The 23,946-nt window shown below is 46.2% G+C and overlaps 1 protein-coding gene across 1 annotated transcript in view; it reads right to left on the minus strand.

The window, feature by feature from the left end:
* The window catches only part of LOC106609571 (staphylococcal nuclease domain-containing protein 1), a 348,667-nt gene that overhangs the window by 118,789 nt on the left and 205,932 nt on the right, over positions 1-23,946 (minus strand). The window contains exon 17 of the mRNA XM_045700024.2: positions 7,183-7,371. Coding sequence (XP_045555980.2) covers positions 7,183-7,371 — 189 coding nt within the window. The remainder of the gene's footprint in view (positions 1-7,182; positions 7,372-23,946) is intronic.

Raw genomic sequence — 23,946 nt, forward strand, 5'->3', positions numbered from 1 at the left:
GCTGAAACAGGATTATGTACTTCAATCAGTCTTCCTCAAGGACGCGCTTTGGGAGGAGTTCCAACGTCAAACCCGGGGTACTTTTAAATTCTCAGACAGACGGATGCACGTTGACGGACGGATGTGAAACGAGACAGTACAGCGGTCGGCCAAGCTTTACCTCCCCAGGGATTCTGCTGTTCTTAAAAGGTCACGGGCAATGCAGGTGCCAGAGACTCTCATAATGGTATTCACACGAAACAGCACAAACCGTACAGCCCACAACGCAGCCCAGCTCACCCTAGCCTCCCCTCCCACTGTCAGATGAAGGAAGGAAGTTCAGGGGAATAAGGTCATGACTGCATTTGTGAAGAAGCATGATTCCAGTTAATTAGAGGTATTGCGAGGATGATTAGGGAGAGAAGGAGGGAAGACTGGGGAAAGATGAGAGAACAAAGGGAGGATAGATGGGGAGTGGTCTCTGTAGAAGGCAGAATAAATGGACTAAGATAGGGGGGATCACCAGGAAGGTCATATAATCTTGCTCGTCCCTCCTCCTCTCTCTCGCTCTCTGAAGGCCCATCAGGGGAAGCTAATCTCTTTCACTACCGGGTAATTACAGCAGAAAACCTCTTGCTCAACAGAAACAGGGGCTCTGGTTTTATCAAGGACCGATTCTTGATTTACTTCTTCATAATTAGGCCGCTCCAATTATCAGTGTGTTGGTTTTTTCCTCTATCACAGCCTACTGGCTGGGTGTGCTGAGGCTGGGTGTGCTGAGGCTGGGTGTGCTGAGGCTGGGTGTGCTGAGGCTGGGTGTGCTGAGGCTGGGTGTGCTGAGGCTGGGGGGCTCCCATTGAGGAGTCAAACATTGACAAGAGCCAGAATTGCATGTCAACAACAACTAAGGAGGACAACAAAACCCACTGGGCTGCATAGCAACAAAAAAAGAGCTTGGGTATTTTGAACTGATTGTTCTTTTCTCCCCGTCTCTCTTCATTTCAGAACACTTTCATTTTTGTGTTTGTGTGAGTGTTCTTGTGATTGTGATTGTCCCTAGAGGTGCACCACCACTCTCCGGTGCCCTTACCGACCTCATTCTTTGGGAACTCGTAAAACTAGGCCTGAATAGATTTTTTTTTTTCTCCGTTCCACTTTGAGCGGAATTGTTACTGTACAAAAAGCACCGTCCCCTCTCGCTCTCCCAGCATGTGAATAGTGGGAGTGTAACACAAACAAATGCAATGGCACTTATTCGGCAGCAGAAAACAGGCAGTGTTTCAGCAGACCTTGTTTACAGTGATGCTTCATAAGCAGGAATCAGATTCTTCCACCATCCAGAGAGAAGTCCCGGTACACAACAATGCTTTCACAAAACAAACAAGAGAAGGCATTAAAATGTGCCGGGGCTTAGGAATAAAAGTAGTGCTTTGTTAAAACAACGTAACACTAATTATAAGCTGGGTGGTTTGAGACCTGAATGCTGATTGGCTGACAGTCGTGGTATATCAGACCGTATGCCACATATAAACACTTATTTTTACTGCTATAATTCCATTAGAAAACAGTTTATAACAGCAATAAGGCACCTCGGGGGTTTGTGGTTATGGCCAATATACCACAGCTAAGGGCTGCATGCAGGCACTCCGCGTTGCGTCGTGCTTCAGAACAGCCCTTAGCCATGGTTTATTGGCCCTATACCACACCCCCTTGTGCCTTATTGCTTAAGTAAAAACGTGCTCCATCTATTCTCTAGACAGTGGTTAAGTCATGTTAGGGGTTTGGGGTGAAAATGAACGGTTCATTTGTCAAGGCAAGAAGCTAAAGAGACAGCTTTGACCACCACGGCACCCACCAAGTCTATCTGCAGTGCATTACGTCTCAAAATGATGCAACCGCTCATCCAGATAGATGTGGCAGAACAGAATCAGGCATGTGGTGTGACCAGGCCTTGACCTTCCTATCTAAATGGGACACGGTTGAGCTGAGTCTTGCATAACGGAGGCAGACATCAATTTAAGAGATGCTGATCTCCGAGCCCAAATATGCTGATGGCCATAAAGATGCAAACAGAAGCGGACAACTTTGTGAGAGCTTTCATTTCAACCGTAACGACCTGCTCCCATTGGCGTCGTCGCGCAAAGAAAACCTCATATCAACGGAAGTCACTTGAGCTAAGCAGTTTAGTTTTAGGAACAAGTGCAAAAGCAGCAACACCCCCCCCCCCTCCCTCATGCCCCGGTCCCTGCTCCCCCAGCAGTGGAAACTTTAATGAGGGGAAGATTTCTCCGGACCCCTCAGAGTCCACTTCATTAGGCCAAGCCCCCTTTCTTGTCGGGGGATATGCCTGACACAGCAACAACAATTTCTCCCATATCCACAGCCAGGTGGGCCAATAAAAAGAGAGAGAGGGGGAAGAAGAGGAAGACGAGAGAGGAGGATGGTACACCTAGTGAAGGACGGCCCGGCTGCACTTCAGAAGAAAGAAAGAAAGCAGAGCGCTCAGCTTTTTCTCCGCCAGGTCCCGAAGGGTTAATTATATCCACAACCCCTCCGCCTCTCCTCTGACCCCCAGGATGTACACAGCACACAGACATCTGCCCCACCCCCATACACATATATACACGTACACACACAGGGGGGGGGTGACGCTGTTGTCTTTCGGCTCAATGCCACTCAGGGAAACCCACTTCAAACACAATCACTGTTAGTTGTGGCCCTCAACAGCCCTTGAGGGCCACAACTGACGGTTAGGCCAAGTAGAGAAAGAGAGAATCTCACTGTTGCCCTCTTAAGCTCTGCTCTTAATCAGGTCAGGTCTGAAACAGGAAGCCAATCTGGCCTGTACTCCTGGACAGACGATGGAGAGGGACAGACTGGTAGGGAGGCCAAAAAGAGCTCTCTCCTCATCGCCGCCTCAGCGAACGACGTGCATCCATGGCACATCGTGGGAGATTAGATTTACTTTGTACTCCGGCCCCAGGTTCACTCCCTATCCCCACCACTCAGATGGATGTTTCTCATATAGTGCTGCTAGAGCCGTGATGGATTCAGAGGAAGGACAGGGAACACAGTCCCTGCTTGGCTCCAGCAGTAGATCATTCCAATGATAGGAGAAAAGCGGATGCGGCAGCTTCCCAAAGCGTTGGGCATAGCAGGGAGAGATAGAGAGTGGTAGCGGGGATAGAGGACGGGCGAGACAGCTGGCCCAGGACTGAATTCATCTGGCATAATGAAAATGGAGGGAGAGATTGGGATCACTAAGAGAGAGGGCCTCCATCCATCAAAGGCCGTCGATAGGAAGGGAAAGGAGGCGTCAATGATAACGGGGGAATATGTGGCGATTCTCCTCCCCAAAGACGTAGCATCAGTCTCACCACTCTCATCATTGGCTGGGCTTTCTCCATGTCACAGATGAGATTGATGCATTTGGAGGAATTGATATAGTATGATGACAGGGTGACAACAAATTTCTTACACAAGGACAGGGTCTCTAAGCAGATATTATGAAAAGCCTTTTAAACTGTGTTGCTAAACATAGCGTTCATCCTAACTAGCTGTTTCAAGTTAAGACAGGAACTGAGTGATGTCAACTAGTACTGGTCATGGTGCCCAAGTCCACTGAACTTTGTGATACCAACTAGTCTTGGAGTCCATGTCCTCTAGCTAACTAGCCTACCTTTTCCACAAATACTAACCCTATTCCAAATTAATTCACCATCTCTTACCTCTTCAAAGTTTTGTTGTCTAAATTATTCCCACATGGACCAGATATGCATAAATAAATGTTTTAAATATAGAGACCAAACGAACCCAAGGACTGCTAGACACGAACAGACCCGAGGACAACTAGACCCATTCAGTATAGACCTGGTTGGATCCAGACCCGATCCAATCCAAGTGAGGGAAGCAGCAGAAAAGTCATTTTTTTTAAGCTACTTTAATAACCGGAGCTGATAAAACGCGAGAGGAGAGAGAGATGTCCTGCTGTAGCAGGCGGGGGAGGGACTGTACTGTGAGCGAGTGACACAGGGAGCAGGGAGGATGGAGAGACAAGAGTCAGCAACCAAGCCATAGTAGACTAATAGTTGCCATAGCTAGGTTATTTATCATCAAATATGATTACAAAGTACCTGTCTTGACTGGATCAAAACGGGAGAAGCTAGTTAAGCAAGCTAATGTTAGCTAGCTAGGCTAACTGAAGCTGCAGTGAATGAGCTTTCTAATCCTACTGTTACAAATAACAACAACACCCTGCAGAATATTAAGTAGCAGCCTACCTGTTGGCTCTTCGTCGTGCTAACCTATCCTATCCTTCCCCTTTAACTTTTAATTCTGTCATTTTAATTCAATCTTCCATTGATTAGACATCTAACTTTTGCCACACACGGAGACTCTATGACTGTAGCCTATTGTCGATTTGATGATTTATAATTGGATTAACAGCAACAACAAGCTACACGCTCCACTCTTGTGAATAGCAAGAGCAGCAGCATAAATAATACAATTTCTCTCTCTATCCTACACATACCCAAGACAATCATATCAGCTCATACCCAGACCCCTGACAATCATATCAGCTCATACCCCAGACCCAAGACAATCATATCAGCTCATACCCAGACCCATGACAATCATATCAGCTCATACCCAGACCCCTGACAATCATATCAGCTCTGACCCCTGACAATCATATCAGCTCATACCCAGACCCAAGACAATCATATCAGCTCATACCCAGACCCCTGACAATCATATCAGCTCATACCCAGACCCATGACAATCATATCAGCTCATACCCAGACCCCTGACAATCATATCAGCTCATACCCCAGACCCATGACAATCATATCAGCTCATACCCAGACCCATGACAATCATATCAGCTCATACCCAGACCCCTGACAATCATATCAGCTCATACCCCAGACCCATGACAATCATATCAGCTCATACCCAGACCCCTGACAATCATATCGGCTCATACCCAGACCCATGACAATCATATCAGCTCATACCCAGACCCCTGACAATCATATCAGCTCATACCCAGACCCCTGACAATCATATCAGCTCATACCCAGACCCATGACAATCATATCAGCTCATACCCAGACCCCTGACAATCATATCAGCTCATACCCAGACCCATGACAATCATATCAGCTCATACCCAGACTCATGACAATCATATCAGCTCATACCCAGACCCCTGACAATCATATCAGCTCATACCCAGACCCCTGACAATCATATCAGCTCATACCCAGACCCATGACAATCATATCAGCTCATACCCAGACCCATGACAATCATATCAGCTCATACCCAGACCCATGACAATCATATCAGATCATACCCAGACCCATGACAATCATATCAGCTCATACCCAGACCCCTGACAATCATATCAGATCATACCCAGACCCATGACAATCATATCAGATCATACCCAGACCCAGGTATTCAGGTACAGGTGGATCCGTGAAGACCTCTAGTTAGGACGAGCCCTAAAGCCCATGCAAACTAAGCCTGATGCTAATGGTTAAGTGCTAACAAACAAAAGTGGCCTCAGGGCTTACAAAGATTGTTAACCTGTTAGGGCTAGGGGGCAGTATTGACACGGCTGGATAAAAAAACATACCCGATTTAATCTGGTTACCACTCCTACCCAGTAACTAGAATATGCATATACTTATTACATATGGATAGAAAACACCCTAAATTTTCTAAAACTGTTTGAATGGTGTCTGTGAGTATAACAGAACTAATTTGGCAGGCAAAACCCTGAGACATTTTCTGACAGGAAGTGGATACCTGATGTGTTGTATTACCTTTAAACCTATCCCATTGAAAAACACAGGGGCTGAGGAATATTTTGGCACTTCCTATTGCTTCCACTAGATGTCACCAGCCTTTACAAAGTGTTTTGAGTCTTCTGGAGGGAGATCTGACCGAACAAGAGCCATGGAACGATGATGGCCCATTAGACACCTGGCGCGCGAGTTCATGTTGGGTACCCTCGTTCCAATACGTTATAAAAGAGTATGCATTCGTCCACCTTGAATATTATTCATGTTCTGGTTAAAAAAGGCCCTAATGATTTATGCTATACAACGTTTGACATGTTTGAACGAACGTAAATATATTTTTTCCCCTCGTTCATGACGAGAAGTCCGGCTGGCTTAGATCATGTGCTAACAAGACGGAGATTTTTGGACATAAATGATGAGCTTTTTTGAACAAAACTACATTCGTTATGGACCTGTGATACCTGGAAGTGACATCTGATGAAGAGAATCAAAGGTAATGGATTATTTACATAGTATTTTCGATTTTAGATCTCCCCAACATGACGTCTAGTCTGTATCGCAACGCGTATTTTTCTGGGCGCAGTGCTCAGATTATTGCAAAGTGTGATTTCCCAGTAAGGTTCTTTTTAAATCTGGCAAGTTGATTGCGTTCAAGAGATGTAAATCTATAATTCTTTAAATGACAATATAATATTTTACCAATGTTTTCTAATTTTAATTATTTAATTTGTGACGCTGACTTGACTGCCGGTTATCGGAGGGAAACGATTTCCTCAACATCAATGCCATAGTAAAACGCTGTTTTTGGATATAAATATGAACTTGATAGAACTAAAAATGCATGCATTGTCTAACATAATGTCCTAGGAGTGTCATCTGATGGAGATTGTAAAAGGTTAGTGCATCATTTTAGCTGGTTTTATGGTTTTGGTGACCCTGTCTTTGAATTGACAAAACATTACACACAACTCTTGTAAATGTACTGTCTTAACATACTCTAAATTTATGCTTTCGCCGTAAAACCTTTTTGAAATCGTAAAACGTGGTTAGATTAAGGAGATGTTTATCTTTCAAAGGGTGTAAAATAGTTGTATGTTTGAAAAATTTGAATTTTGACATTTATTTGGATTCAAATTTGCCGCTCTTGAAATGCACCTGCTGTTGATGGAGTGCACCACGGGTGGCACGCTAGCGTCCCACCTAGCCCATAGAGGTTAACCCCAAAACGCTAGAATTAAAAACATGAGCTGGCGCACACCCAGAAAAAGTATTTTGTGTGGAGGTGCTGACTAACGAAGAATAAACTATAAACTATAATAAAGAGAATCACACACCATATATAACCCCAAAACGCTAACTAACCAAAACACGGGGCAAACTGAGGACTTACCTTGTCTTTCCTGAGACGAGAGGCCTCCTCTCCGGATACCAGGGTCTTGTAGTAGGAGCTACGCTCGGCCGTGAAGTGGACCTTCGATAGGGCGTTCTCTACCAGCGCCACCGACAGGTTGACCCCCTCGATGTGAAGCCAGCCGATGAAGTTACCAGCCTTGTCCATACTCTCTACTTCCACCTCCACCTGCCAGAGAGAAGAGAGGAGACAGAAGAGGAGGGAGAAATGAGACCGGGTTAATGTACTGTATTGGGATTAGGTTTGAGATTCCATTAGAGAAAGCGAGGAGGGTGCTCTGAAGGAGACTCTCTCCTGTCCTTAAATAGACAGATCATTGGAGGTCCCTGAGCTCGCTATCGATCTGAGAGCCTTGAGCTCACACGCACACAGCTGATGTGGCAGCTCTCTCACTGTCAGTTGGCCTTCGCGCTGGTTTGGTCACCGCTGCCGCGCTCATTTTTTATGCACAATTACACCCAGCGGAGACACTCAGTGGGTTAGACCTCCAAGACGACTCAGGACCCCCAGACTGATCCCATTGGTCTCTGAGCCGTGGAGGCCTGTTTAATGGGACACCATATGAAAGGACCGGAAAAGTACTGGAATATATAGGTAATGAAAATCAAATTAGCGTTTCAAAAAGTTAGGAAAAGAAAAGTCCGAAAGTGACTTTGAGCTGGAAAACTAATAGACCATGATTGTTTTTTTGGGGACAGCTGAGGAACATGTCATAGTTCTAGAACAAAACAGATCCCTAATTAGCTGGAGCAGATCCATAATTGAATAGTATAATAGTAAACTTGACCATGTTTTCCCTCTAGACTTCAGCTGACGCCAACAACAACCTTAAAAGGCCTTTAAATGATTTTCTAATTCAGTACCGAGTCCAAACTTCATCTACCAGTCTTTGGTTGAGACTCCAATACCGTCATAGAGTGCGGTTCCCACACTTTTTCAAAATCTTTCGCAATTAGTGCGAGCCAAATTGCATTCCCTGTTTGCTAACCCTGCTGCTGACAAAGTGCCGGGTATTTAACAACATTAGCCCATTGGAGACAATAACCAAAATCTGCCTATTCAGGTGAATTATCTATTCATTACGTTTTGTTTCATAAAGCGTGGGAGGAGAGAAAGACAAATCAATATGGCGTTGTTTTTTCCCTCCGACGGCAGAGTGGGAGAGAGAGAGAAAGAAGAGAGGCCAGGTGTGGCGAAGACATACTGGAGAAAGTCAAACGATTAAGACTCTGGCTGCTTAGCCTCTGTGGACCCCGTGGGACATTTGACGCAAATGACTTTGCCTAGCTCCTCTGTGCATTGTATCCACAGTCAAAGTAAAAAGCTTTTTAATGAGAGCATAATCTGCACTTTGATTAAACACAATAATGACAACACGCTGCGGTGGAAACAGGGACAAACATAGGCCGTGTTTCCTGCTTTCTCCCCCAGCTCCTAGCTGGGTCTTGAGGGGGTTGAGAGAAGGCGAGGGGGTCATGTTAAGTAATGCTGCCTTGTGGGGGGGGTTTCTGACGCTTTCTGACCTGTCGAGGCAAGTTTGGTTAAATGGGGTTGGATGTTATGTGTAAATGCATAAGTCTTGTTGAAGTGTTTGACTACAGGATCCCTCCCCACACTACTGCTACAGTACACTACCATGTGGTTGTCTTTCTGGTTCAGTATCCACACACAATGACTCAAGGTGTGTTTATGTGTCAATGTTTCGTCCTCAACATGGTGTTAAGAGGACAGATAGACAAGGATTGACAAAAGATGACAAGTTCCTCATCTCTTCCCTCCCTCTCCCCTCCTTCCTACCTCTCCCTCCCCAATTTCCCTCCCTCTCACCCCCTCTCTTTCTCCCCATTCCCACCTCTCTCTAACTGGCCTGCCAGTTACACATCCAGGCTATTACAGACACACTGCACCTCCCAGCACTTAAATGTCAACCAGGGAAGTGAGGGGGGTGAGTGGAGGGAAGGGAAAGGTCTGTAGTGAGCTGGAGCTAGCAGGGAGCAGGCAGCGCTCTCTCCTCAGACAGGCTGATGCTCATTATACTCTCCACCCCTCACTGGGTCTTCACAAACCACACGCCCAAAAACTGTCAGCACCCCAACGCTCGATGTCAGACGAAATATAAGGGGGGAAATGAGTGGATGGAGAGAAGGAGAAATGGAGAGAAGGAGAAATGGAGAGAAGGAGAAATGGAGAGAAGGAGAAATGGAGAGAAGGAGAAACGGAGAGAAGGAGAAACGGAGAGAAGGAGAAATGGAGAGAAGGAGAAATGGAGAGAAGGAGAAATGGAGAGAAGGAGAAATGGAGAGAAGGAGAAATGGAGAGAAGGAGAAACGGAGAGAAGGAGAAACGGAGAGAAGGAGAAATGGAGAGAAGGAGAAACGGAGAGAAGGAGAAACGGAGAGAAGGAGAAATGGAGAGAAGGAGAAATGGAGAGAAGGAGAGAAGGAGAAATGGAGAGAAGGAGAAACGGAGAGAAGGAGAAACGGAGAGAAGGAGAAATGGAGAGAAGGAGAAACGGAGAGAAGGAGAAATGGAGAGAAGGAGAAACGGAGAGAAGGAGAAACGGAGAGAAGGAGAAACGGAGAGAAGGAGAAACGGAGAGAAGGAGAAATGGAGAGAAGGAGAAATGGAGAGAAGGAGAAACGGAGAGAAGGAGAAACGGAGAGAAGGAGAAACGGAGAGAAGGAGAAATGGAGAGAAGGAGAAATGGAGAGAAGGAGAAATGGAGCAATGTGGGGAAAAAGAAGTAGAGCAGTGGGATGTTTCATACTAATCAGAGCAAATGGGAGTGTGTGTGTTATCTATCAAACTGGACCGATAACAGGACCTGTTAGATTATCATTCAGCTGCACTATTCACTACCACTAACAGAGTAGAGGTACAGCACATACAGCCCAATACGGGATGGAATTATGCTTCTATGGGGACAAATATATTAGTCTCACACACACAATCGCTCCACACACTTGGTAGAACACAAGAGGGATATTGATGCCAGTTGTATTGATGGCGTGGGTAAAGTCGGCCACTCCTCGGCGACAGCTTATTGTGTCTGTATTTACAATCTCAAAAAGCTTTTCTAATCATTCGCTGCACATTTCAATCTGACGGGCTGAAAGATATGCTGCTTGTTGAGATGTCTTTTCTCTCCGCCACCACGACTGGGACTGACTTGGGGACGTTGTAAACCTCTCTGGTGGCCACTTAGCGACGCTGGGGGAACAAACGTCTTGTTGAGCGTTAAAAGCAACGACATATAACAAGTAGATCCATTACCTGTTCATGACAACCTGAGTGTACATACGTCAGAGACAGACACGGGACTCAGAGAGACAGACACGGGACTCAGAGAGACAGACACGGGACTCAGAGAGACAGACACGGGACTCAGAGAGAGAGACAGACACGGGACTCAGAGAGAGAGACAGACACGGGACTCAGAGAGAGAGACAGACACGGGACTCAGAGAGAGAGACAGACACGGGACTCAGAGAGAGAGACAGACACGGGACTCAGAGAGAGAGACAGACACGGGACTCAGAGAGAGAGACAGACACGGGACTCAGAGAGAGAGACAGACACGGGACTCAGAGAGAGACAGACACGGGACTCAGAGAGAGAGACAGACACGGGACTCAGAGAGAGACAGACACGGGACTCGGAGAGAGAGACAGACACTGGACTCGGAGAGAGAGACAGACACGGGACTCGGAGAGAGAGACAGACACGGGACTCGGAGAGAGAGACAGACACGGGACTCGGAGAGAGAGACAGACACGGGACTCGGAGAGAGAGAGACAGACACTGGACTCAGAGAGAGACAGACACGGGACTCAGAGAGAGACAGACACGGGACTCAGAGAGAGACAGACACGGGACTCAGAGAGAGACAGACACGGGACTCAGAGAGAGACAGACACGGGACTCAGAGAGAGACAGACACGGGACTCAGAGAGAGACAGACACGGGACTCAGAGAGAGACAGACACGGGACTCAGAGAGAGACAGACACGGGACTCAGAGAGAGACAGACACGGGACTCAGAGAGAGAGACAGACACGGGACTCAGAGAGAGAGACAGACACGGGACTCGGAGAGAGAGACAGACACGGGACTCGGAGAGAGAGACAGACACGGGACTCGGAGAGAGAGAGACAGACACTGGACTCAGAGAGAGACAGACACGGGACTCAGAGAGAGACAGACACGGGACTCAGAGAGAGACAGACACGGGACTCAGAGAGAGACAGACACGGGACTCAGAGAGAGACAGACACGGGACTCAGAGAGAGACAGACACGGGACTCAGAGAGAGACAGACACGGGACTCAGAGAGAGACAGACACGGGACTCAGAGAGAGACAGACACGGGACTCAGAGAGAGACAGACACAGGACTCAGAGAGAGACAGACACGGGACTCAGAGAGAGACAGACACGGGACTCAGAGAGAGACAGACACGGGACTCAGAGAGAGACAGACACGGGACTCAGAGAGAGAGACAGACACGGGACTCAGAGAGAGACAGACACGGGACTCAGAGAGAGACAGACACGGGACTCAGAGAGACAGACACAGGACTCAGAGAGACAGTGGGGAGAAAGAGAGAGAGAGACAGTGGGGAGAAAGAGAGAGAGACACAGTGCGGGAGAGAAAGAGAGACAGTGGGGAGAAAGAGAGAGAGACAGTGGGGAGAAAGAGAGAGAGAGACAGTGGGGAGAAAGAGAGAGAGAGACAGTGGGGAGAAAGAGAGAGAGAGACAGTGGGGAGAAAGAGAGAGAGAGACAGTGGGGAGAAAGAGAGAGAGAGACAGTGGGGAGAAAGAGAGAGAGAGACAGTGGGGAGAAAGAGAGAGAGAGACAGTGGGGAGAAAGAGAGAGAGAGACAGTGGGGAGAAAGAGAGAGAGAGACAGTGGGGAGAAAGAGAGAGAGAGAGAGAGACAGAGAGAGAGAGACAGTGGGGAGAAAGAGAGAGAGAGAGACAGTGGGGAGAAAGAGAGGGAGATAGTAAAGAGAGAAGGTGAGAAAGAAAGAGTGAGAGAAAGGGAAAGAGATGAAGGACAAAGAAGGGAAAATGGGGCGTGGTAAGAAAGCTTTGTAGGGGGGACTGAATGGACACACAGTACACACACACAGTTTCCTTCACTGCAGGACTGATGAGTGTGCCTACCTGCTGGACCACATATATAACTATATAACTACAGGAGGCACAATGGAAGGGACATTTGCTCGCCACTTGACAACAGCACAAATACTAAAATAATGGCAGCAGAGCTTTGTGAAGCCTAATGGTCAGAAATGATCCTACTGAGCAACATGAATAATACTGGGCTATACACAGAATCACATTACACACTAATGGACAAGCTGTCGGGCGGCAACACACGTGTAAACGCATGTACACACACACCTCATTATCTCCTGCTACAGCTCAATATTTGGTTGTTTTGTCACCTTCTCGCTGGCAAAGACCATGTCTTACCTTTCACCTGCATACCAACACCATGAAATGGGCTGGCTGTGTACTGAGTGGCTGTGGGCTGACTAAAGCATCATGCCTGGCACAGTGTTTCTAGGGCCACTCAGGGGCCCCCCAGCAGAGGTGATAATGTGGCCCATTGATTACCGGTGGGCCTTTCACCGCTCAGGGGATACCCCCGCAAAACAGACGCGGCCCAAGCAAGCGTGCACCTGCCTGGGCTTGTTTTCTCTCTCTCTGAGGTAACAGGCTGCATTCACACCCCCGGAGATCTGGAGCTGATCTGAGCTGTGGTGGCTGATTGGCGGCCCACGCAAACCACTTTAGTTTCCCGTCCAAAGTAAATACGCTCACAATGGAGGGCTAGGGGTGAGGAGGGGCGACTGCTTTAGAGCAGAGATGGCTCCCAGTGGAGGGCTTGAAGGAGACAAAATGGCTCCAGTCGGAACACAAATGTAGCTCCGGAAATCTCTTAAACGCCGGGATTGTAAACCGGTGTTCAAAACAAAACAAAAAAACAACACAAAACAAGAGAGTGGGTGGGAACTCATTGTTCAAGACTACAAAGACTACAAAAGACCAATGCTTTTTTGGAGTCCATTGAAGTGGAGGGCTTAGAAGGACTTTTAGCTGATCAACTACTACAGACTTTACTAGTCGCTGATTCACTTGGCTGTTTCAAAGGGTGGGATTAGATGGTTAAGATGTCACCAAAGGGCCACACTTCTCATACAAAAAAGTCCCCCGGGGTTTGAAATTAAACTCTAATGCCTTTTGATAAGCTCTCACGATCATTTGAGAAGTCGAATGAGCCGGGACCTCGATTTAACGTCGTCCCCACCTGGGAATCAGGAGACACAGAGAAACGCTCACTTCCTGGTCTGTCTTCAATCACCAGTGACTGTATCTCTCACACACTTTAAATCTGCTTTTTTACGGCACTGTCCAATTACCAGGCCAGAGTTCTGCTGCGTATAAACGCAGTGCTGCATAAGTCAAAAGAGCTGCCGGTGGTTGTAAAACACAGGAGAGAGAGGATCTGGTGCTAGAGAATGCTTCTCAGGTTGGATTCTGATTGTCACTGCTGTCTGTCTCTCTGTGTGTCTCTCTCTCGGTGTGCGCGTCTGCATGCGTGCGCGTCTGCGTGTCTGCGCGCGTGCGTGTCTGTGTGTGCGTGCGCGCGGGCGGGTGTCTGTGTGTGCGTGTGCGTCTGTGTGTACGTGCGCGCGCGTGTCTGTGTGTGCGTGCGCGTGTCTGTGTGTGCGTGCGTGCGCCTGTGTGTACGTGCGCGCGCGTGTCTGTGTGTGCGTGCGCGTGTCTGTGTGTGCGTGCGTGCGCGTGTCTGTGTGTGCGTGCGTGTGCGTGTCTGTGCATATATATATATACATATATATATATCTCTGTCTGTGTGTACAGTCGTGGCCAAATGTTTTGAGAATGACACAAATATCAATTTTCACAAAGTCTGCTGCCTCAGTTTGTATGATGGCAATTTGCATTTACTCCAGAATGTTATGAAGAGTGATCAGATGAATTGCAATTAATTGCAAAGTCCCTCTTTTCCATGCAAATGAACTGAATCCCCAAAAAACATTTCCACTGCATTTCAGCCCTGCCACAAAAGGACCAGCTGACATCATGTCAGTGATTCTCTCGTTAACACAGGTGTGAGTGTTGACGAGGACAAGGCTGGAGATCACCCTGTCATGCTGATTGAGTTCGAATAACATACTGGAAGCTTCAAAAGTAGGGTGGTGCTTGGAATCATTGTTCTTCCTCTGTCACCCATGGTTACCTGCAAGGAAACACGTGCAATCATCATTGCTTTGCACAAAAAGGGCTTCACAGGCAAGGATATTGCTGCCAGTTAGATTGCACCTAAATCAACCATTTATCAGATCATCAAGAATTTCAAGGAGAGCAGTTCAATTGTTGTGAAGAAGGCTTCAGGGTGCCCAAGAAAGTCCAGCAAGCACCAGGACCGTCTCCTAAAGTTGATTCAGCTGCGGGATCGGGGCACTACCAGTACAGAGCTTGCTCTGGAATGGAAGCAGGCAGGTGTGAGTGCATCTGCACACACAGTGAGGTGAAGAATTTTGGAGGATGGCCTGGTGTCAAGAAGGGCAGCAAAGAAGCCACTTCTCTCCAGGAAAAATATCAGGGACAGACTGATATTCTGCAAAAGGTACAGGGATTGGACTGCTGAGGACTGGGGTAAAGTCATTTTCTCTGATGAATCCCCTTCCCAATTGTTTGGGGCATCTGGAAAAAAGCTTGTCCGGAGAAGACACGGTGAGCGCTACCATCAGTCCTGTGTCATGCCAACAGTAAAGCATCCTGTGACCATTCATGTGTGGGGTTGCTTCTCAGCCAAGGGAGTGGGCTCACTCACAATTTTGCCTAAGAACACAGCCATGAATAAAGAACGGTACCAACAAATCCTCTGAGAGCAACTTCTCCCAACCATCCAGGAACAGTTTGGTGACGAACAATGCCTTTTCCAGCATGATGGTGAACCTTGCCATGAGCCAAAAGTGATAACTAAGTGGCTCGGGGAACAAAACATCGATATTTTGGGTCAATGGCCAGGAAACTCCCCAGACCTTAATCCCATTGAGAACCTGTGATCAATCCTCAAGAGGCGGGTAGACAAACAAAAACCCACAAATTCTGACAAACTCCAAACATTGATTATGCAAGAATGGGTTGCCATCAGAAGAACAAAACAGGTGCTTGTGCCACAGAAAGCAGGTATGACAGAGATGGGAGGGAGAGGGTAAACATTATCCTTCATCCTCCATAACCATCCTCTGATATCCCTCTTTCACCATCATTCCCCTCTCCATCTGCTTGAGGACAAGAACCTCAGTCTCTCCAACCTACAGCTCTGCTGTAGGTGGGGGGGGGAGGGGGGGGTGTATTGGGGGCAGGGTATGAACATGCTCAGAGCAATCTTAAGCACTTATCAGAGAGCGAGGGATGGAGGAAAAAAGAGGGACGGAGAAAAAGAGGTAGAGAAGTAGGGGGACATAGGAGGAGAGATTGCACTGACTCGTCCATTCAAAACCCTAACTCAAAAACAACGGACAACTTTGATCAGAATCCATATGTCGATTTTTTTGACAAATAAAATAAATCCACTGGGTGTGGTTCAGGTGTTGTGATGGGAGAACAAAAGCCATCTAGACGCTGATGGGACAGGAGTGCTGAATCAGTGGGGCTCCCAGTCAACCTTGAAAGCACCATTTCATTGGTATCGAACACCCGTGCGGCCAAAATCCATCGTCTCGCCTTTCACTGAAATATAGATCAGGACTGGGAATTGCCAGCGACCTCACAAAACAACATTATTACGATATTTAGGTGCCGATACGATATGTATTACAATTCTCACGATTATTTACTGTATGTATTGTGATTTGATACTGTGATTTTATTACAATTTTTTGTTCCAAACATATTGCTCACCATATGTCTGCTTCAGACGGACAAGAGAGCCATGAAAAAAACGAGTTTTGATCAGTCATGTAAATAAAGTGCTGAAAACAAATTGGCTCCCTATTAAAAATGGAGGAAAAGCTATGAAGGAAAAATACTGGAGTTTTGGTGAGCAGGTACAGCCAACTAGCGCAAAAATATTGCAATAGTCAAAACGACATATCGGCAAAAATAAGATCTTGATATGTAACTGTATCGATTTTTCCCCCATCACTATTATAGATCCCTTTTAGGTGGAGGTCATATAAATTATACATTTTCCCACTCTGCGTTCGGGACTGGCATTCCGACTGGACACAAATCAATAAACCTCGCAGTCTGGTGCGTTTTATAGTGAGGTGGAAATAAATCAAATAAATGTCTGTGATGATAAGCAGGAAACCAAATAAATAAATGAACAACTATTACCTGGAAATAAATACATTATGCAGGACAGGTTTCTGTATGACAGCCCGTGTGAATGCCATGGCAGCTCTATTATCTAGCACTGCAAGGGGAGGGTGGGTGTGTGTATGTGTGTGTGTGTGTGTATATGTCTCTGGTACAGTGTTCTGTTAGCGCTGTTGGTTCGTTTGTTGACAGCACTGCTCATCAACAAACTCATTAAGATGTCGTCCCCTCTCGGATAGCACTGTACTGTGCATACAGTGCTATCCGAGAGGGGACGACATCTTAATGAGTGTGTGTGTGTGTGTTTGTCAATCACTGCTTACTAAAGAGAATAAATGAAAATGGAAAGATTCATAGTATTCAGCAAAAAAGAAGACCGGGTCACATTAGCTGTGGAGGGTTGCATGTCGAGCTATTGGCTTCGGGAAGTGCTGCCAGTGAATGGAATAGAGCTTGCGCACACACACCTAAGTTAGCCATCACGTAACCTTACAACCACCAAATTACACCTGGAACACCACCAGTAATGAAGGGAATAAATTGCACATAATAACACTAATAGCAGGGTAGGCTGGGATGATAATGGCTTCACATTACAGACCAAGGGCCTATTTGTCAAGCACCCTTAGAGCTCCTCTTCAAATCATTAAGGTTGTTTCTTCTACCTAATAATCCTTTCAAAACATAACAACCACGGTCATTAGGTGGCCATTTCCTGGGCTGCATCCCAAATGGCACCCTCTTCCCTTTATAGTGCACTACTTTTGACCTGGACCCATAGGGCCTAAACAAACATAAAGAGGTGTAACAGACATACAGGCCTATGACACCTTGGTGACGTCCATCACCTTGCCCAACCTACCAGGGGAGCAATCTAAAACGATCCCACATTTTAGACCAGGAAGGATCAAAGTCCATGGAGGGCCTGGTTTTTGTTATTTCCTTTCAATGAAGACCTAGACAACCAGGTGAGGGGAGTTCCTTACTAAGTAGTGACCTTAATTCATCAGTCAAGTCCAATGGAGGAGTTAAAACCCGCCAACGCTCAGCCCTCCATGGAATGAGTTTGACGTGTTAGATTATGGCGGGCACTTCTGTCGGATCGAAGGCCTCGTGGTTTCAGGGTCAAATCTATAAATATAGATCACTTTAAAAAAGAAATAGGTAGTAACGTTCATCGATCCCCTAATGGGATTGATCTGCTTTGGATGATAATGCTATGGTAATGGGCCTCTTAATTAAAGTGGCTACATGTGGCCTAATGACAAATACTGAGGACGTACAAAACATGCACACTATGAACACAAATAGGCAAATAGGTCAGGGCTTGGCCCAAATAACTAGGAACTAGGGATGTTAATGGTTAACCATTAATCGGTTGGGCACCGAAAATACATTTGCCCGGTCATGCTTATCGGTCTATACGTTAATTAGCATCATTTCGTGGAATTCAATTGGAGCGTGTGTATTTTAGTTGGGATAGTTAAGCAACAAGGCCAGAGGGGGTGTGGTATATGACCAATATACCACGGCTAAGGGCTGTTCTTATGCGTAATGCGGAGTGCTTGGATTACAAATCTAAATCTAATTGTATTGGTCACATACACGTGATTAGCAGATGTTATTGTGGGTGTAGCGAAATGCTTGTGCTTCTAGCTCCGACAGTGCAGTAATATCTAACAAATTACACAGCATATACCCAATACACACAAATCTATGTAGGAATGAATTAAGACTATATACATATATGGGCAAGCAATGTCAGAGCGGAACGGACTAAGATACAGTAGAATACAGTATATACATATGAGATGAGTAATGGCAGATATGCAAACATTATTAAAGTGACTAGTGTTCCATTCCTTAAAGTGGCCAGTGATTTCTAGTCTATGCCTATAGGCAGCAGCCTCTAATGTGCTAGTGGTGATTGTTTAACAGTCTGATGGCCTTATTATAGAAGCTGCTTTTCAGTGTCTCGGTCCCAGCTTTGATGCACCTGTACTGACCTCGCCTCCTGGATGATAGCAGGGTGAACAGGCAGTGGCTCGGGTGGTTGATGTCCTTGATGATCTTTTTGGCCTTCCTGTGACATCGGGTGCTGTAGGTTTCCTGGAGGGTGGGTAGTTTGCCCCCGGTAATGCGTTGGGCAGACCACACCACCCTCTGGAGAGCCTTGCGGTTGTGGGCGGTGCAGTTGCAGTACCAGGCGGTGATACAGCCTGACAGGATGCATTAAATTGTGCATCTGCCAAATTTCTTTAGCCTCCTGAGGTTGAAGAGGCTCTGATGCACCTTCTTTACCACACTGTTTGTGTGGGTGGTCCATTTCAGTTTGTCAGTGATGTGTACACCAAGGAACTTGAAGCTTTCCACTTTCCACCTTCTCTACTGTGGTCCTGTCGATGTAGATAGGGGGGTGAACCCTCTGCTGTTTCCTGAAGTCCACGATCATCTCCTCTGTTTTGTTGACATTAAGTGAGAGGTGGTTTTCCAGGCACCACACTCCCAGAGCCCTCACCTCCTCCCTGTTGGCGGTCTCGTTATCGTTGGTCATCAAACTTACTACTGTTGTGTCGTCTGCAAACTTGATGATTGAGTTGAGTCATGGGTGAACAGTGATTACAGGAGGGGGCTGAGCACGCACCCTTGTTGGGCCTCAAGTGTTGAGGATCAGCAGAGTGGAGGTGATGTTTCCTACCATCACCACCTGGGGGCGGCTCGTCAGGAAGTCCAGGATCCAGTTGCACAGGGCGGGGTTCAGACCCAGGGCCTCAAGCTTAATGATGAGCTTGGAGGGTACTATGGTGTTGAATGCTGAGCAATAGTCAATGAACAGCATTCTTACATTTTATTAAAAAAATGATTTTACCTTTTAGGGATAGGGGGCAGCATTGGGAAGTTTGGATGAAAAGCGTGCCCAGAGTAAACTGCCTGTTACTCAGGCCCAGAAGCTAGAATATGCATATAATTAGATTTGGATAGAAAACTCTCTAAAGTTTCCCAAACTGTTAAAATAATCTCTGTGAGTATAACAGAACTCATATGGCAGGCGAAAACCTGAGAAAAATCCAACCAGGAAGTGGGAATTCTGAGGTTTGTCAAGTGAATGCCTATCGAATATCCAGTGTCTGTGGGGTCAGATTGCACTTCCTAAGGCTTCCACTAGATGTCAACAGTCTTTAGAAGTTGTTTCAGGCTACTATTGTGAAAGGGGAGCGAATAAGAGCACTCAGAGCAGATGGCTTAGCTGAAAGCCTTTAGTTTAGTCATGCGCGCGAGCTCCGTTCCCTTTCTAATGAAAACAATATTGTCCGGTTGAAACATTATTTAATATTTATGATAAAAACACCCTAAGGATTGATTAGAAACATCGTTTGACATGTTTCTACGAACGTTTGACATGTTTCAAATGGAACTTTTTGACTTTTCATCTAGACTTTGTGCCCGCGCTTTGTGCATTTGGATTACTGGACTAAACGCGCGAACAAAAAAGAGGTATTTGGACATAAAGATGAACTTTATCGAACAAAACAAACATTTATTGTCTAACATGCAGACCTGGGAGTGCCATCAGATGAAGATCATCAAAGGTAAGTGATTCATTTTAATGTTATTTCTGACTTTTGTGACACCTCTCCTTGGTTGGAAAATGGCTGTATGGTTTTTGTGGCTAGGCGCTGACCTAACAATCGCATGGTGTGCTTTAGCCATAAAGCCTTTTTGAAATCGGACACAGCGGCTGGATTAACAAGAAGTGTATCTTTAATCGTATGTATAGCACTTGTATCTTATATCAATGTTTATGATGAGTATTTCTGTAATTTGATGTGGCTCTCTGCATTTTCACCGGATGTTTGAGACAATGCATTTCTGAACATAACACGGCAATTTCAAATGAGGTTCTTGGACATAAAGATTAACTTTATCGAAAAAAACGAAATTTATTGTCTAACATGGAGTCCTGGGAGTGCCACCAGATGAAGATCATCAAAGGTTAGTGATTAATTTTAACGCTACATCTGACTTTTGTGACACCTCTCCTTCTTTGGAAAATGGCTGCATGTTTTTTTTGTGGCTAGGCGCTGTCCTATCATAATCACATGGTGTGCTTTAGCCGTAAAGCCTTTTTGAAATCGGACACTGTGGTTGGATTAACAAGAAGTTTATCTTTAAAATGGTGTATAATACTTGTATGTTTGAGGAATTTTAATTATGAGATTTCTGTTTGAATTTGGCGCCCTGCAATTTCACTGGCTGTAGGCCAGGTGTTCCGCTAGTGGAACCCCCTTCCCAGAAAGGTTAACCTTTATTTAAACTAGGCAAGTCAGTTAAGAACAAATTCTTATTTAAAATGACGGCCTACCCCGGCCAATGCTGGGCCTATTGTGCGTCACCCTATGGGACTCCCAATCACAGCTGGATGTGATACAGCCTGGATACGGACCAGGGACTGTAGTGACACCTCTTGCACTGAGATGCAGTGCCTTAGACCACTGCGCCACTCGGGAGCCCAAGGTATACATAGGTATTCCTCTTGTCCAGATGGGATAGGGCAGTGTGCAGAGTGATGGCGATTGCATCGTCTGTGAATCTATTGGGGCGGTATGCAAATTGAAGTGGGTCTAGGGTGGCAGGTATGGTAGAGGTGATATGATCCTTGACTAGTATCTCAAAGCACTTCATGATGACAGAGGTGAGTGCTACGAGACGATAGTCATTAAGATAAGTTACCTTTGCCTTGTTGGGTACAGGAACAATGGTGGCCATCTTGAAGCATGTGGGGACAGCAGACTGGGATAGTGAGAGATTGAATATGCCCATAAACACACCAGCCATCAGGTCTGCGCATTCTCTGAGGACGTGGCTAGGGATGCCGTCTGGCCAGGCAGCCTTGCCAGGGTTAACACGTTTAAATGTTTTAGTCACGTCGGCCACGGAGAAGGAGAGCCCACAGTACTTGTTAGCGGCTGCGTCGGTGGCACTGTGTTATCCTCAAAGCATGCAAAGAATGTGTTTAGCCTGTCTGGAAGCAAGACATCGGTCTCGGCGACATGGCTGGTTTTCCTTTTGTAGTCTGTGATTGTCTGTAGTCCCTGCCACATGCGTCTCGTGTCTGAGCCGTTGAATTGCGACTCCACTTTATCTCTATGCTGACATTTAGCTTGTTTGATTACCTGGTGGAGTGATTAACTACACTGTTTATATTCTGCCATATTCCCAGTCACCTTGTCATGGTGAAATACGTTGATTCGCGCTTTCAGTTTCTATCCACGGTTTCTGGTTAGGGTAGGTTTTAATAGTCACAGTGGGTACTACATCTCCTATACACTTCCTTATAAACTCAGTCACAGTATCGTGGATTCCGATTGGTCAGACCAGCGTTGAATAGTTCTTAACACGGGTATTTCCTGTTTGAGTTTCTGACTATAGGAAGGGAGGAGCAAGATGGAGTCGTGGTCAGATTTGCCCGAAAGGAGGGTGGGGGAGGGCCTTGTACGCATTCCGGAAGTTTGAATAGCAATAGTTAAGAGTCTTAGCAGCGCGAGTAGTACAGTCGATATGTTGATAGAATTTCGGCAGCCTAGTCCTCAAATTTGCTTTGTTAAAATCCCCAGCTACAATAAATGCATGTGGTTTCCAGTTTGCATAAAGTTCAGTGAAGTTCTTTGAGGGCCGTCGTGGTATCCGCTTGAAAAGGGATGTAAACGGCCGTGGCAATGATGGAGGAGAAGCCCTTAGCCGTGGTATATTGGCTATACACCACAAACCCCCAAGGTGCCACATTTCTATTATAAACTGGTTACCAACGTCATTAGCGCAGTAAAAATACATATTTTGTCATACACGTGGTATATGGTCTGATATACCACGACTGTCAGCCAATCAGCATTCAGGGCTCAAACCACCCAGTTTATAATACATTTTAAATTACACATAGAATGCTTAATATTAGGCGCCAGTACAGAATATCAGTTTTTATTTGATGGTATTTTCATACATATCTGTTTTACTGTTTATAAATTAAAGAACTTTGTTCTAGTCCCCCCATTAAGTATTTGGAAAAATGTATGTTTCTAGTATGCATGATATTCTGTTGGAACAAATGTAAGCGTTTGTTAAGCGGTTAATGAGGATCGGTTAGCCAGCAGCAAAAGCTACAGAAATGTTCATCCCTACCAGGAATGTTTCTATCAAAACTGAATGATGGAGACAGAGAAATGACAAAACAAACCCTCTTCTTATTCTCCTGATCAATGAGACTACAAAGGCTGTGGTTACTCCCTGATGAAGGCCTTTAACTTTTTAGTCTATTGAACATGCCATAAGTAAAATAAAGGCATTTTAAAGTAATTAGAAGAAGAGTGCCATGGTAATCTTTTTGTTTTTGAAGACAACAAAGGCCAAAGGCAAACTTCTAGGCCTCTCAGGGAGACAAGGGAGGAGGGCCAGTTATCCAGACCATTTGCCTCTCTCCATAAGCCCTGTCCCTGTGTGTCTAAAGGGGCCTGGGGCTATTGAGTTGCCCTCCCTGGCCTGGACTCATCTCCTGTCATCTGACTCAGGACCACTTGGTTTCCTCTGGCAGCGAAGCAGCCAGGTGTGTCCAATAACCAGGGGAGCGGTGAGAGGAGACGTTTGCTCGTTTGTTTCGGGTTAGCTGTGTCACTGTCGATATACAGCGCTGTCAAGAGTGGTCACCTGCTGTATGCATGATAGTGTGTGCGGATGTGTGTGTGTGGATGTGTGTGTGGATGTGTGTGCGCGCATTGATGAGTGTGTGAGTACATAAAGTTCCCTGAGTTGAGCTCTGCTGCCCTGTAGCACCAGCATCATCTTAACGCTCCAACACGGTTAAAGAGCTGAGAACACGGCATATCAACCCGTCACTCAGACCTCTTTAAAGTCCTCACAGAGTCGCCACTAGCTAAACAACAACGGGGGGGAACTTGGGTAGGGTCTCAAATTACACCCTATTGACTATATAGTACACTACATCTGACCAGGGCCCAAAGGGAATAGAGTGTCATTTAAGACACAGCCTGGGAAAGGCCTGGTGTTTGCAGAACAACACAGAAGCACTCTGGGTTTTTAAGAGTCCAGGAGAGGTGGAAGGGTGAGCCCGGGAGCACAGGTGGAAATCACTGAGCGCAGCGATAAGTGCTGAGGGAAGTGTGTGTAAACTCTGTGAGAGGCTCCTCCATAAACATGTATTGCTTAACCTCTCACCATGTTGACAGGCGCTGGACGTGGGCACACACACAGAGCTGGATGCACGACACAAGCACACACACCCCCAAAATCCAACTCCGGTGTCCTCAAATCCCACAGCTTCACTCTCACTTCTCCAGAGCTTTTGCCATGTGGCTTTTCAAACAGCA

The sequence above is a fragment of the Salmo salar genome, chromosome 17, assembly GCF_965601325.2.
Source record: "Salmo salar chromosome 17, fSalSal1, whole genome shotgun sequence".
Lineage (NCBI taxonomy): Eukaryota > Metazoa > Chordata > Actinopteri > Salmoniformes > Salmonidae > Salmo > Salmo salar.